The sequence below is a fragment of the Gadus macrocephalus genome, chromosome 20 (genome assembly GCF_031168955.1).
Source record: "Gadus macrocephalus chromosome 20, ASM3116895v1".
NCBI lineage: Eukaryota > Metazoa > Chordata > Actinopteri > Gadiformes > Gadidae > Gadus > Gadus macrocephalus.
This window is the reverse complement of record NC_082401.1, coordinates 14796966-14812425: the sequence shown is the minus strand read 5'-3', so window position 1 is coordinate 14812425 and position 15460 is coordinate 14796966. Positions and strand designations below refer to the sequence as shown.

At 49.7% G+C, this 15460-nt stretch overlaps 1 protein-coding gene across 1 annotated transcript in view; it reads right to left on the bottom strand.

The window, feature by feature from the left end:
• The window catches only part of lrp2a (low density lipoprotein receptor-related protein 2a), a 68053-nt gene that overhangs the window by 35853 nt on the left and 16740 nt on the right, over nucleotides 1-15460 (bottom strand). The window contains 19 exon segments of the mRNA XM_060039467.1: nucleotides 344-583; nucleotides 2498-2711; nucleotides 3243-3420; nucleotides 4119-4228; nucleotides 4842-4985; nucleotides 5517-5683; nucleotides 6801-6929; nucleotides 7599-7776; nucleotides 8406-8634; nucleotides 9140-9324; nucleotides 9831-10042; nucleotides 11121-11369; nucleotides 11769-11783; nucleotides 12611-12991; nucleotides 13334-13450; nucleotides 13594-13713; nucleotides 14048-14180; nucleotides 14183-14289; nucleotides 14856-15157. Of these exon segments, the coding sequence (XP_059895450.1) occupies nucleotides 344-583; nucleotides 2498-2711; nucleotides 3243-3420; nucleotides 4119-4228; nucleotides 4842-4985; nucleotides 5517-5683; nucleotides 6801-6929; nucleotides 7599-7776; nucleotides 8406-8634; nucleotides 9140-9324; nucleotides 9831-10042; nucleotides 11121-11369; nucleotides 11769-11783; nucleotides 12611-12991; nucleotides 13334-13450; nucleotides 13594-13713; nucleotides 14048-14180; nucleotides 14183-14289; nucleotides 14856-15157 (3410 nt within the window).

Genomic DNA, 15460 nt, shown 5'->3' with positions numbered 1-15460 from the left:
TTTTGAACGGGGGAAACCTTAACTCACAAACAACATGTCCCTCACACTTATCTGTCAGGATTCTTTGACAGCAAACCTTCTGAGTGTTATAGCGAGAGGATTAAGAGTTAGAAGGACTTGGGAGGGGGAGAGAGAGAGAGAGAGAGAGAGAGAGAGAGGAAAAGGAAGAGATAGGAGGATAGAGAGAGAGATGGAGGGAAGGGGAGAGAGATGGAGAGGGAGAGAGAGATAGGAAGGGGGGGAGAGAGAGAGAAAGACGGAGAGAGAGACAGAGAGACAGAGATAAAGAGAGAGTGAGAGGGAGAAGGAGATAATCGAGACAGACGCCTCCTCCAGCACCCACCTCTCCCGGCTACAGGCACCATGGTCTCCGAGTGGTCCTCCCCTTCCAGGCTGAAGCCCTTGATGGCCGACAGCGTGGAGATGACGGCGTACGACTGGTAGGGGGCACACGTGCGGTTGTCGGCGTTGAGTTTGAAACCCGTGGCACAGGCGCAACTATACAGGCCCCCGGGCCGCGGCAGGCAGAGCTGCTCGCACGCGCCCACGTTGTTGCTGCAGCCGTTGGACGTCCCCGCAGAAGCTGAGCCATGGAGGAGAAAAGCGATGACACGGAAATGGTTTATTTACATGCATTCTTTTTTGTTTTGGTCATTTTCGATTTTTTGATATTGTATATTTTAGATTTTATGATACACGGTTTATTTTCTGAGTTAAATATGTAATGGGTCCAAAAGTACCTACATAGCTGGGTCTGATTGCGTGTGTGTTTGGGAATTCCTGATTTAGCTCATGGACACATTAGCGGACTTACAGTGAATTAGGAATCATGGCATTAAGGATCAGGCAGGGGTTAGACAGTACAGGGGCAGGTACGGTTCAAGAGAGTACTCTCTCTCTCTAATGTGCGTTACACTCTCCTATGGTACTCTCTCTCTATGACGCCTCACTCTCCTGGATACTCACTCTCTCTCTATGACGCCTCACTCTCCTGGATACTCACTCTCTCTCTATGACGCCTCACTCTCCTGGGTACTAACTCTCTATGGTACTCACTCTCTCTCTATGACACCTCACTCTCCTGGGTACTCACTCTCTCTCTATTGCCGCTTTTCCACCGCACATGTAGCTCGACTCGACACGACTCGACACGACACGACTCGACACGGTAGCAACACGGGTGCTTTTCCACCGCAAATAGTACCTCCTGGACGTGGGCGGGGTCGGCTGCGCGAAAGGGCCGTGACGTATTTGTGTACGCGACGCAAACAACACATACGCAACCCACACATGGACAGAACCCACATAACAACAATGGAGGACATCGATCACATTACTATTATTAGCCGGCATGTTGAAGAAGTTGGAGAAGTGGAACATGTTGGCTGCGGCGCTGCTATGGATGTTACCAGCATGGTTGCCATGTCGCTCTCGTGACTTCGTCACACTCTCTGGCCAATCAGTCGCCGGCCGTCTGCCGACGTCACCTTTTAGCATCGGCTCAGCTCGCTTGGTACCTAGAGCGAGTAGGTACTAGAAAAAGCAGCCACTTCAGGTACCAGATACCATGGTACCGCGGTGGAAACGCAAAAAATGCGAGCTGAGTCGAGTCGTGTCGAGTCGTGTCGAGCTGGTACCATGCAGTGGAAAAGCGGCATATGACACCTCACTCTCTATGGTACTCACTCTCTCTCTATGACGCCTCACTCTCCTGGGTACTCACTCTCTATGGTACTCACTCTCTCTCTATGACACCTTACTCTCCTGGGTACTCACTCTCTCTCTATGACGCCTCACTCTCCTGGATACTCACTCTCTCTCTATGACGCCTCACTCTCCTGGGTACTCACTCTCTATGGTACTCACTCTCTCTCTATGACGCCTCACTCTCCTGGATACTCACTCTCTCTCTATGACGCCTCACTCTCCTGGGTACTCACTCTCTATGGTACTCACTCTCTCTCTATGACACCTCACTCTCCTGGGTACTCACTCTCTCTCTATGACGCCTCACTCTCCTGGGTTCTCACTCTCTCTCTATGATGCCTCACTCTCCTGGGTACTCACTCTCTATGGTACTCACTCTCTCTCTATGACACCTCAGTCTCCTGGGTACTCACTCTCTCTCTATGACGCCTCACTCTCCTGGGTTCTCACTCTCTCTATGACGCCTCACTCTCCTGGGTACTCACTCTCTATGGTACTCACTCTCTCTATGACACCTCACTCTCCTGGGTACTCACTCTCTCTCTATGACGCCTCACTCTCCTGGGTTCTCACTCTCTCTCTATGACGCCTCACTCTCCTGGGTACTCACTCTCTATGGTACTCACTCTCTCTCTATGACACCTCACTCTCCTGGGTACTCACTCTCTCTCTATGACGCCTCACTCTCCTGGGTTCTCACTCTCTCTCTATGACGCCTCACTCTCCTGGGTACTCAGTCTCTATGGTTCTCACTCTCTCTCTATGAAGCCTCACTCTCCTGGGTACTCACTCTCCCGATGGTGCACCTTCAGCCCCCTCAGCCCCGACACGTTGTCCCTGAGCACCACCTTGTTGGCGCCCGAGGCCTTGTCCACACGCTCGATCACCTCGAAGTCGCGGTCGGTGAAGTACAGGTAGTTCTCGTGGACGGCCACGCCCCACGGGTGGGACAGGCCCGTCACCATGGTGATGCGGTTAGTGCCGTCCGGGTCCCCGCGTTCGATCTGTCGAGGGGGGGGGGGGGTGAGGGGGGGGACAGACAGATATTGTTAGGACTCAACGTTTGATTATTTATTGGTCAATCATGACAAACAAAAAGTATTCTACAATTCCGATTTTTTTATTATACTGAGACGCGATAAATGGAAAAATATACCAAAAATATATGTCATATCATGGTACACATGGGACTCAGTTTGAGTAGGCTCAGTAGGATAAATAATAGACTGTCTATTTCTTCTGACAAATGTACTTATCGCAAGACGCTTTGGATAAAAGCGTCTGCTAAATGCCCTAACTGTAAATGCAAATGTGATCAATTGTTAAAAAGATATTTATACAGTACACAAAATGTACATTCAATTAAAAGTAAACCAAATAACCATAGAAGGTATAAAAGAAGAGCTATGATCTATGTAAATCATGCGACGGTTTTATCATAGATATTTCGCCTGTTACGCCCTTTGAGGCTGTAATGGTGATTAAGGGCTTAACAAATAGAATATAATAGAATTGAGTAGAGGAGCGGGCCCCACCAGGCCGGTGCCAGTGACCGCCCAGTACAGCTTGTTCTCCTGCAGGTCCAGCGTCAGGAACTCCACGTGCTCCAGGCCGGTGGTGAACAGCACCACGGGGTTGGAGCCGTCCATATCCGCCGCCGCCACCTTGGAGGGGATGCCGCTCTCCGTCCCCTGGTCGGTCCAGTACAGCCTCCTGACGGACGGACACAGCACGCCCACGTTAGGCCACGTGGACCTTTTAAAGGCTAGGTATCCCAGAGGAGACACCAGCCAGTCAGAGCTGTACTCCGGTGAGGACTTTAGGAAAGGTGCAGCATTTTATGCTGTTTTACTGTTTAATCGTTTTTAGCAGCCATTTTTCTCGAAAGGAAAATAGTGCATTCAGATACCTGTTATTAAGGAGAAGGCGGGGGGGGGGGGGGGGGGGGGCGTTTTGCTCGAGCAGGAGGCCTACAGGTAAGTTGGGCATTGAACCCTGTACCTTTCATTGAGTTAGTCGTACACCTTGGTTGTAGTCATTACACTATCCTGCCCCCCAATGCAACAGAAGCTTCCTAATTGTATTGTAAAAATATCTAATATTTGTACATTGATTCATAGAATTTTCCTGAGAAAATGTTTCCTCTAACTGGAGAGGATAGCACGAGACAACAGGGCACACGGGAATTGATGCGTCATTTCATGCTGACTCGACTGGCAAGAGAGAGTCCTTCTTCGAACCCTAGTGAGAAATCCCAAGCACAGAGTGGGTCTGAGGTAGGATGCGGAGGAGTCACTAATAGCAAGGGGGTCTGGGATACTGAGGGGGTCAAGGTTAACCAGGCATTCCCAGGTCGGGAGAGGGGGGGTGGTCCGCCGTTCCAGGCCAGCTCCCTGGTTAATGGAGCTTACCCACGGGTTGGGTCCACTGCGATCCCGACGGGTGTGCCAGCGCCGGTCGGGAGGCCGTTGTTTGTGATGAGGGTCTTCCGGTACTGGATCTCCCCTCTCAGCTTCAGAACCTGCTCGGGCATGAAGGGAAACCAAGGGAACCGGCACAGGAAGGGAGGGTATGAAGACACAGGCCGGTTAATGGAGAAGCCCTGCTATGTCCGATGTAAACGCACACACTATGCAGTTTTACAGGGCTTTAATATCATTGTGCGTTTCCAAGATCAAAAACAAATAGGCTTAAAAACAGTTTCTACCCCAGAGCTGTTATTTCTAAATAATGCAGAATTATAAATTATTGCATTATCATACCAATCTGACCTTTAAAATTGGCATTGACATTTTAAAATATATATATTTGTTTGAGTTCTTTAACATTCTATATATATTTTTAAAAAATAACCCTTTTTCTCATTTAGTTTTTGTTTTAAAAAGCACTTATTTTGAGAGCCTCTACCCCAATTTCGTTGCACTTTTTGCAATGACAATAAAGAGATTCTGATTCTGAAATATTAATATTAACTTCAAGACACAAAAAGTAAAGATTCAAGTGTCACAGGTTAGATGTGTGCAATGTGGTAAACTATGTGTTTTGTTAATCATAATTTCTTATTACATTTTATTAGACATCTCTTGTGTTTGTGTCTGCTTTAACCAGACAGTCTTAGCAGGGGGGTCCCTCACCTCGATGGACTGGACGGACGGGTTGGTGTAGTAGAGGTTCTCAGAGATCCAGTCCAGGGCCAGACCTACAGGGGATCCCAGGATGGCTGCCGGGGCAAACTCTGTCCTGTTGGTCCCGTCAGACCTCACTCTGTGGATCTCCCCCTGGAGACACAGTCGGAGAGACCCCTGAATGTATTGTTCCTCTGCAGAGTCGGGTAAGGATCTATCAACGCTTTATGCTTCATTACTATCAGAACTATTTCATGATACATTAAATCGAGTGTACCAAATAAATATCAAAAAGTATAAAGAAACTCCTGAGAGAAACTGGTAATTCCTAAGGAATAACATGCACATTAGGACTCAAAGATTGATTATCTATTAGTCAATCATGCCAAAACATGAATCTATCGTTGTTTGGTGATGCACACAATTTGAGGCATTGTACAATTCCAACTCGACTTTCTAATAATCCTGAGGAGCGATAAAAGGTAATAAATGTGAACGATGGAAAATACCAAACACTATCTTTAATATCATGGTAGAATGTGACTTATTTTGAGTAGGCACTGCATAAATAAATACAATTGTTAAAAATATATATATGCGCACACATACACATGCACAATCCGTCTGAGTTTCAGTTTCACCCTATTCTAGTTCCACGTGGGTCTGTGAGTGGTCGGTACTTACTGGGTGCTCCACCCAGTAGACGGTGTGGTCGCTGTGGTCAAAGTCCACGTCGTAGCCGTTGTGCAGGCCCGCCACGGGGACCATGGCGTCGTTGCTCTTGTCGTCCGGGTTCAGGGAGATGCCGTAGATGATGCTGTCCCTCACCACCACTAGGAAGGGGTCTTCCACTGCAACCCAGACACACACACACACAGGTCACGTTACACGGGTGAGTCAGGGAGTACTGGGGTTCTCAAACTTTGGGGCGCGAGACGTTAATGGGCGGACAGCTAGCGACTACGGGAATAGTGTCATGGCCACAGTTTTTATTAAATAGCTTCATAAAATATATATTTGTGTGCCTTGTCTGTTTGTGTCTTGGGACTGTTGCCCGTGTTATTGTTCAGAACTAATGCCTGTGTAATGACTCCCATAAACCCTGGTTACAGAGACATCTTCAGGCTTCAGGGTGAGGCATGAACCTTCCTCAGATGTGTCTCAGAGCTCTAGAGAACAGCTTTTGGATGACACATCCTGAACCGGAAGTGACTCTGACATGCAGATCCCTTCTAGAACAATGCTCTCACTCTCAGGCGTGGATTCAGCACTAGAACCCTCATTGCATGTTCTATCTCTGTCTCTCAGTAACGGTCGTTTGTTTGACCCAGGAGGACAGAGCACTGCGGTCCACTGTGAGATACAGGGTCGCCTGGTGGGATTCTGGGTCAATGTGTGTCAATGTGATTAGCTCGGCCATCAAAGGTTATAAATACATGGGAGCCCAGGGAAGGATTTTCAGTCTGAGATAAGGACTGGCCTGGGGGGTAACAGAATGCGTTCTGCTTGGCTTGGAGGCGGTGAAACTGGAGACAGGTTCAGCCGCTGGCCCAACAGAGACTTTAGATTAAAGGTCCATTGTCTCCCGGGAACCTTGAGAGGTTTGTGTGGTTCTTTCTACTTAGCAGCGGGAACTAAAGCAGAATCAAACCGTTCAACGAGTGAGTGAGTCTACTATGTGACAACCAAACCAAGCTCATTCACGTTTCACTTAATCGACTCATTAACATACAGTTAAAAACACCTCAAAAACACGGCCAACGGAAGCAATGGCCTTTCTTTGAGATCTGATGCCACTTAAATGGCCTTCCACCGCGCCAGTGTCAGACTGGGTCACCTGTCTGCAACTGTTTCCTATAATGTGTTTGTCCTTGTACTTTAAGTTTAAGTGACCCCCGCTTCCTCTCTCATCACCCTGGGGGGCGGGGGGGGGGGGGGGGGGTCTCCAGGGCTCGGACGGGGGCCTACCTCGGGCGCAGGTGACGTGGTCGGCGGCCAGCGTCCAGCCAGAGGGGCAGGCGCAGGCGTAGAAGGACGGCCCCACGGCCGACAGGAGGCAGATGTGAGTGCAGGGGCTTCCCGCGCAGTGGTTAACACCTGCAGGAGGCACACAGACACACACACACACACACACACACACACACACACACACACACACACACACACACACACACACACACACACACACACACACACACACACACACACACACACACACACACACACAGACAGACAGACAGACAGACAGACAGACACACACACACACAGACAGACACACACACACACAGACACGCACACACAGACAGACACGCACACACAGACAGACACACACACACAGACAGACACGCACACACACACACACATTCACACAGACAGACACGCACACACACACAGACACGCACAAAGACAGACACGCACACACACACACATTCACACAGACAGACACACAAACACACATTCACACAGAAACAGACACAGACAAAGACACGCACACGCAAGCACAGACACACAGACACACACAGACACACAGACACACAGACACACACACACACACAGACACACACACACACACACACACACACAGAACACATCCCCAGTTAGTATCCATCTTTAGGATTAATTTTAAATGTTTAAATGCTTGTATTTACATCCCTTGTCCCTCTTCTCAACACTTGACTAAGTGTTGTTCCAGTGTACAAGCGGACCTCACTGTACTCTAACTCCCGAGCTAAGGATGCGTGACGCGGCCCGGTTCCCTGCCCCTACCTGCGGGTTGCCGGGCTGGATGCACTGCCACCAGGCCCATGGGCTGAGGCAGGTTGTAGAGCATCACTGTCTGGTTCTCCCCATGCCACTTGTGGGCTCGGATCACTCGGTTGACGTATCTGTCGGTCCAATACACAAAATCCTCAAAAATGGTAATTGCGTGGGGATGTTGCAGTACCTTTTCATAGAGAGCAGCAGAAGAAAAGAAGCACATTTCACTCATTACAGTCCCGGCCAAACAAGGTCACGTTAAAAACATACTGTTCATGTGCCTAATCGTTGGTATATACTAGAGCTGTCAGTTAAACGCGTTATTAACGGCGTTAACGCAAACCAATTTTAACAGCGTTCATTTTTTTGACGCGCGATTAACGCAAATTATTATTTTTTAAAAATCTCTTTTTTTTTTCTTTTTTTTGGGCTCAAAACAAAGAAGCAGTAGCCTGACTGCTATGTTCAAGGCATATCTTTGTATGTTCATCGTTAAATTGCATTATAGGCTTTTTTTTGTACCGTCCTGTTTTGATCAGTATATGCCAATGTTGTTATCAATAAAAAAACATTTGCACCAGGCAAGCCGATGCACTTCTCCATGTTGATAAGAGCATTAAAATGAGAAAAATTAATGGGACAAAGAATTCAAGGGATATTTAGCATAGAAAAAAAATATATGATTAATCGCAATTAATCGTGAGTTAACTATGGCATTAATGCGATTAATCGTGATTAAATATTTTAATCGCTTGACAGCCCTAGCATACACTGATGCAGTGTTGTGTGATGAGACGGGGTCTGTGACGCACTCACCAGATCACTGGCCAGGACTTGCTTCCTGTGGTTGCCGTCGTAGTCACAGTAGTCGATGAAGTCCAAGTATGCGTCGGCAAAGTACAGCAGGCTGTTGGGGTAGTCGATGGTGAGGCCGTTGGGCCAGTACAGCTTGGTGCTCACGATGCTGAGACGCAGCTTCCCGTCCATGCTGGCACGCTCGATGGTCGGGTTCCGGCCCCAGTCCGTCCAGAACATGAGGTGGGCACTGCGGTGAGACGAGCCCGGTCAGTCCATTTGCAGAGCGCCTTTAAAGACAACCGCTGACCACTGACGACGGCGCTATACTAAACCCACCTCTTTAAGATCGCTTTCACCACATAACCTCTTTACCTTCTCCCCCCTTCCTCCTTTTTATTTATCTTTGTACTAATATATGTTCTTATTCAATGATTTCCTTTTTGGGTTCACTCTGTAAAGCGTCTTTGAGTATTTAGCAAAGCAATATATAAATTGGATGTATGATTATAACACAGCTTAGGTCAATGAAAACCGCAGTGAGAACCATGATTCACAGCATTAAATAAAAAAACAGGCAGACAATACAAAACAGAACAGTCAATGAAAGACATTGCATGCTGTAAATAGGATAGAACAGAATACAATAGAACACAATAGAACAACCAGAGCTTGACTGTTAGCCCTCGCTGCCTGCCAAAAACGTAAATAAAGCCCACACACGGTGAAGCACAAAATGGACCCCAATCCCCGACCTTTCTCTGGGGTCCAGCACCAGGCCTCGGGGGTTGGTGATGTTCTGGCTGACCAGCACTGCGCGGTGGGTCCCGTCCAGCTTGGACACCTCGACGGTCTCCAGCACGTAGTCGGTCCAGTACAGGTTGCGGCCCACCCAGTCCACGGCCAGACTCTCTGTCACCGTCACCCCGCTGTCAAATATCTGTCCGTGAGAGACTTGTTCTCAGTGACCTTCACACAAATGGGTTGTGGCGTGTGGTGCTCAGAGGAAAACGCTTCGCAATGACATCCGTTCCGAGTGGAACGCTACTTTTATGTTAGGGTATTGAACTCGCAACTGAAAGATACTGGGTTCGATCCCCGATGTCCACAACCTGTAGGCGTACTTGAACAAGATGAGAAATGAATGAGAATGAATGAAATCTGAATACACTGTAAGACGGATCGGCTAAAACTATGATTTAATGCTAAATGGCGATGGTATAAAGTACTATAATTAGTTTACTATGTGGAGGAGCAGAAGAGGAAGAAGAAGAAGAGGAAGAGGAAGAGGAAGAAGAAGAAGAAGAAGAAGAAGAAGAAGAAGAAGAAGAAGAAGAAGAAGAAGAAGAAGAAGAAGAAGAAGAAGGAGGAGGAGGAGGAGGAGGAGAAGAATAAAGTAATACTATAGTAATAAAAAGGTCTTGTGCTTTGTTAACCGTGACTCACCACGGTCCTGTCGCTGCCGTTCCGGTTGGCGCTCCAGATCCGGTCCTGGCTCGTGTCGGACCAGAACACGCGGTCGCTGACCGAGTCCCAGTCCAGCGCCACGATGTTGCGCCCGTCCCGGACCAGCGAGGCGATGACGTTGGGCTGGCTGCTGATGTCGTCCTGGACGATCTGGTTGCGGCTGGCCACCAGCAGGAAGGCCTGGCGGGAGTCTGCCAAAGGGGAAACCCCCAAACATCCACTTTCAAATTAAAAGCGCCGGTCGCGTGTTCCGCATCGCCCCGGGCAACGATACGACAACAAGGCAGATCGGGATCGATAAGAGACGCTACTTGAGTCGCCGTGGCGGCGGCGCGGAATGTGCTGCGTGTTTATCTGAATAAATGGCGCTATTGTGTTACCGGGGGCTGTCAACGAGGTTATCTGCGGGGTAGGGGGGCTCATGTAGGGCCACGCTCCCCACAAAACAGCCCCTTTGTGGCCGATAATGTCCTAATTACGCCAGCGACAGCCAGTGACTGACATAAATGTTATTTGTCTTATCTCGGGGAAATCAGAGCAGTGTGGAGAGAGAGAACGGAGGGGGAGGGGGTGGTGGGGGGACAGGGGGTCCGGGGGGGGGGGGGGAGAAAGGAATGTGTCAGGGAGGAATTCTCGGGGGGCCCCCGGTGGTCATTCAAACCGACCGCTTACACCCCGCATTGGCTAAAAGATGGCCAAGGAGGTGCGCTGGGGGTCGACCGCACCCCCGTCCGCGTCTTTCATGTCCCGGGCGGTAATGGGACAGCATGTCAGCATGGCATCATCATCATCATCATCATCGCATTAACTTGTTATGTTATTATTTATCCTGTCCTTTGGGTGCACGGTAACAGAATACATTGATGAAGAGATGTCCCTGTGCCACCGCGGCCGTTCAAACACTTTGGCAACCAGCGCACTCACACACCAACCCCGATGCCAGCGATGCAACCCTACAGCCAGCCTTTCAGGGGAGGCAGAAGATAGAGAACCCGGGAGGATTTGGGCTATCATGCTTCAACCTCTAGTCGAGCTTCCTGAGTAAAGGTAGAGTTATGGTAGGACGTCGATGAAACGCAAGGCGGTTTACAGACCTGTTACGTCCTTGCGGAACCCTCCTTGCGTCCACCGCAAGGGCCTGACGCGCGCCTCCCAAAAATTTCCCGGTTCACGACTGTGTCGAAGCGTCTGCGTGGTCATTGCGTTGCATCGACGTGGAACCAAAAGCCTTTACTGCCCAGGATTCAGCCTCAGCGTCCCCCCCCTCACCTGAGGCCTTGCAGGTGCGCTGGTCCCCCTCCAGGGTGTAGCCATCCAGACAGCTGCAGCGGAACGAGCCTCTCTCGTTGAAGCAGCTCTGGCTGCACAGGCCGGGCGGGTCGCACTCGTCCAGGTCCTCGCACGTCTTGGAGTCGTTGCTCAGCTGGTAGCCCAGGGGGCAGGTGCACTGGGCCCCGAAAGGGCCCTGGATACACCCGTGGGTGCAGCCGGCGTTGTTGTCCGAGCAGCTCTCCTGGTCTGAGGAGAGGAGAGGGGAGGATGAGTTACAAGGAGGAGTGGACGCACAGGTCTTTAATGACCTAGATGGCATTGTTTATCTTTGTTATATATCACGGTCGGTAAAAATTGTATTATCTGTAACTAAACTAGGAAATTAAGTTTGCTACAGGGTTATTAATTTATCATTCAAATATCCAATTCCAAAGTATTACTTTGGAACTGCAGGTTGAAGACTACTTCATGTTAACAAGCTCAATTTCAGCCTTAACCATCCTATGCCAACTACTTTCTATCATTATCTGCAGATCAAGTAAGAACAACAGTGCTTCTATCAGTCCAAAACAGGTTCTGGGTGAGAGGAGGGGTAATCAAGGCTAGGTAGGAGAGCTTAGTGGATGATTGAGGTTGTGTTCCTACCTGGTAAAGGCTCGTCTGAGAGCAGAAAGGAGGGGAGGAGAGGGAGAATCACAGATCATTGTCAGGTTATTACAGGGCAAATCAAGCACACACACACACACACACACACACAGACACAGACATGGCCGATTTTGAAGAAACAAGTGAAACACACATTCAAGACAAAACAAGACAAAACAGTACATGTTTCTGGTGTGAAATTGTGTGTGTAATTAAAGGCACCCAGTGCAACTTTTGAGGCTTAAAAATAAACATTAAATTTCTAGTCTTTTTTACATGTAGTAAGTTTCAATAACTTCATACCATTACATACCGACATTTAAGCAGCAAAGATGAGACGTCGTTGTGTGGTGAGAACTGATACAAAATCGATAACAACAATGCCGCCATTTTCTTTATTTTTTGTAACCTACAATAAATAAAGCAGGCTTCCAGTCAATGGAAAAATGGCTTCTCCCCACCGGCGATTGTTGTTGTTTACGATTTTCTATCAGTTCTCACCACACAACGACGTCTCATCTTTGCTCCTTGAATGTCGATATGTAATGGTATGGAGTTATTGAAACTTACTACGTGTAAAAAAGACTAGAAATGTAATGTTTATTTTTCATTGAATGTTTACATAAAGTTGCACTGGGTGCCTTCAATGTACAATTAGAGAGCAATCATCAAATCAATGAAAATGAACGTCATAAAGTCAAATCACATCGTCTGTTCAATTGAGAAGTTTACAGAACGGAGTGACACAAAACGTGCGCTGTGCGATTTCAACCCAACCACGGTCAAGGAGGTCGAAGCGTCTGCCCCAGGCCCACGGGCCGGTAGCGGGACGGGACACTTACTGCAGAGCGGCGACTCGTCTGCGCCGTTGGGGCAGTCGGGCGTGTTGTCGCAGACCCGGGTCAGGTTGACGCACACGCTGTGCCCCGGGCACTGCCACTGCCAGCCGGGGCAGCGGAAGGCCGGCGTGGGGCAGTCGCGCTCGTCGCTCATGTCCCGGCAGTCGTTGTCACCGTCGCAGAGCCAGCTGAGCAGCACGCAGTTGCCGTTGTCGCAGCGGTGGAGGGCGGCGGGGCAGGTGCGCGGCGGGCAGGCGTGGTGCTCGTCCGAGCCGTCCTCGCAGTCGGGGTGGCCGTCGCACTCCCAGGTGGCCGGCACGCAGCCCCCGTCCGCCTGGCACTGGAACTCCGTCTCGTGGTGGCACATGCCGGGAGGCCGCGTGGCTGTGGGGGGGAGGTCAGAGGTCAGGGGTCAGGGGTCAGGGGTCGGCGATCAGGACGCTAAAGCGCTCCTGAACTTTGTTTTTTTATCTTTTTATGAGAGTTTGAGTCCCGGACCAAAGGTTCTGGGTTCGATTCCCGCACCGTAATCTGTGCGCATCCTAGAGCAATTGATTAACTTGCTCTAGTTTCAAAATAACATGGATCTAAAACATGAAACGTACACATTAACATCAAACTTTAGATGACAGTATCTGCTTGATAACCAAACACTAAAGGTATAAAAGTAATCGGTATGCGTTATAATCACAATACGAGTGGCTGGTAAAAATCGTCATCACTTACGACAGCCGGCCTCGTCGGAGCGGTCGTTGCAGTCGGAGACACCGTCGCAGCGGTAGAACGAGTTGACGCACTGGTGGCCGTTGGCACACTTGAACTCGCCGGCCGTGCAGTTGTAGACTGAAGCAGGAGGGAAACAAGGCGGTCAGTGGTGAGCTCCACAGCTTTACAGATGGATGTCAATTGTTGACCACCAATCGACCAGATAACAAAATAACAAAGATTACAGCGAATGAAAAAAATAGCAAGTGTCAGCCCCTTACGACAGTTCTTTTCGTCGGCCCCGTCCACGCAGTCCCTGTCCCCGTCGCAGACGTAGAGGGGGGCGATGCACCGGTGGTCCGGACACTGGAACTGCTCGGGGTGGCACGTGGTCGACAGGTCTGTCAACACAAGCAACGGTCAGAGGCTAACCTGGTACATTATAATATATCATAGTTAATATACAAAGGACAGGTATAATGGTCTTTACCTCCCTTCCCTATCAACTGGACAAGCTCTACCATGGATTAATGAAAAATACCGTTATGCTAACGGTAAGATAGCTCTTCGTTCCTTCTCTTCTTTGTTTATTTATTATTAATAGATGACAAAGCCTTTTCAGGTACTGAAACATGTATAGTAAATAGTATGTAGTATAAATATGTATAAAGTAAGGTTACAGTTGAACCGCTAATGCTAATGCTAATGCTAACGCTAATTCCCCCGCAAACTCACTGCAGCCGGCCTCGTCCGAGCCGTCGCCGCAGTCGTTGTCCGTGTCGCAGCGCCAGGTGAGCGGCACGCAGCGGTGGTTCCCGCAGGTGAAGTGCCCCGCGGGGCAGGTGCCGGGCGTCTGGGTGGGGCAGCCCCCCGCTCGTCGCTGCCGTCGAGGCAGTCGCTGTGGCCGTCGCAGCGCCAGCGCGCCGGGACGCACTGCCGGCTGGCGCAGGTGAAGGCGGACGGGGAGCAGGTGGTGTCTGGAACGGGAGACAGGCGTTCAGGTCGGGGTCAGTTCAATTCAATTAAATTCAATTCACTTCAGTTCAAGAACTTAAATTCACTTTACTTTACTTTACTTTACTTTACTTAAATTTTATTTGCATAGCCCTTAATCCCAGGTCCAGTCTCAAAGCGCTTAACAGGCCGTATATTTATGACACCCTCCTGACCCTAGCCCCCCAGTGGGCAAGAGGCCATGACTACTGTCAGCCCCTTATGGCAGTTTGTGTCTGGAACCGAGGAGGTGTGTTCAGTTAAATTCAATTCAATTATATTATATTTGTCTAGTTTTTAATAACAGGTCCAGTCTCAAAGGGTCTTAACAGGCCGTATATCTATGAGACCCCCCCTGACCCTAGCCCCCCAGAGCACGAGAAAAAACTCCTTAATTAGCAAGGGAGGAATGCAGAGTGGGGGATGATCAGCGACGCAATGGGTGCCAAAATTGACATAAATACATTCATAGGGTACAGATTTTCCACCATGGTTTAAGTATTCCAATCACTGTGCGGACCGATAGCAACAACAACAACAACGACGACACAAACAAAAAGCTTGTTTACTCTGAAGCCGCAGCCGGACTCGTCGCTGTTGTCGTGACAGTCGTCGACGCCGTCGCACCGGTAGCCGCTGGGCACGCATCTGCCGTTGAGGCAGGAGAAGGCGTTGGCGCCGCACTGCAGCGTGGGGGGCTCGTTGGAGGGGTCCTCCAGGCAGGCCTGCTGGTCGGGCGCCAGCTTCATGCCGTAGGGACAGCCACACACGCGGCCCGAGTCCGGCGCCGGGAAGCAGAAGTGGCTGCAGTCCCCGTTGGGGTTGGTCGCTCGGTTTGCAGAGGGTTGGAACCTGAGGAGTGGCAGGATAATTAGAGGGAGGAGAGGAGGGGGGGGGGGGGGGAGACGATGGACGGGTGGGAGGGCTGCCGTACGCGGATACAGGTGAGTGAGCGCGTGATGGAGAGAGAGAGAGAGGGAGAGGGAGAGAGGGAGAGAGGAGATGAGAGGGGAGAGAGGGAGAGAGGGACCGAAAGAAAAATATAGTGAAAGAGAGCGAAAGATGGTGAGGAGAGTGAGAGAGAGTGACAGAAAGAGAAAGATAATGAAAGAGAGTTACAGAGGGAGAGAGAAAGAGAAAGATGCTGAGGGAGAG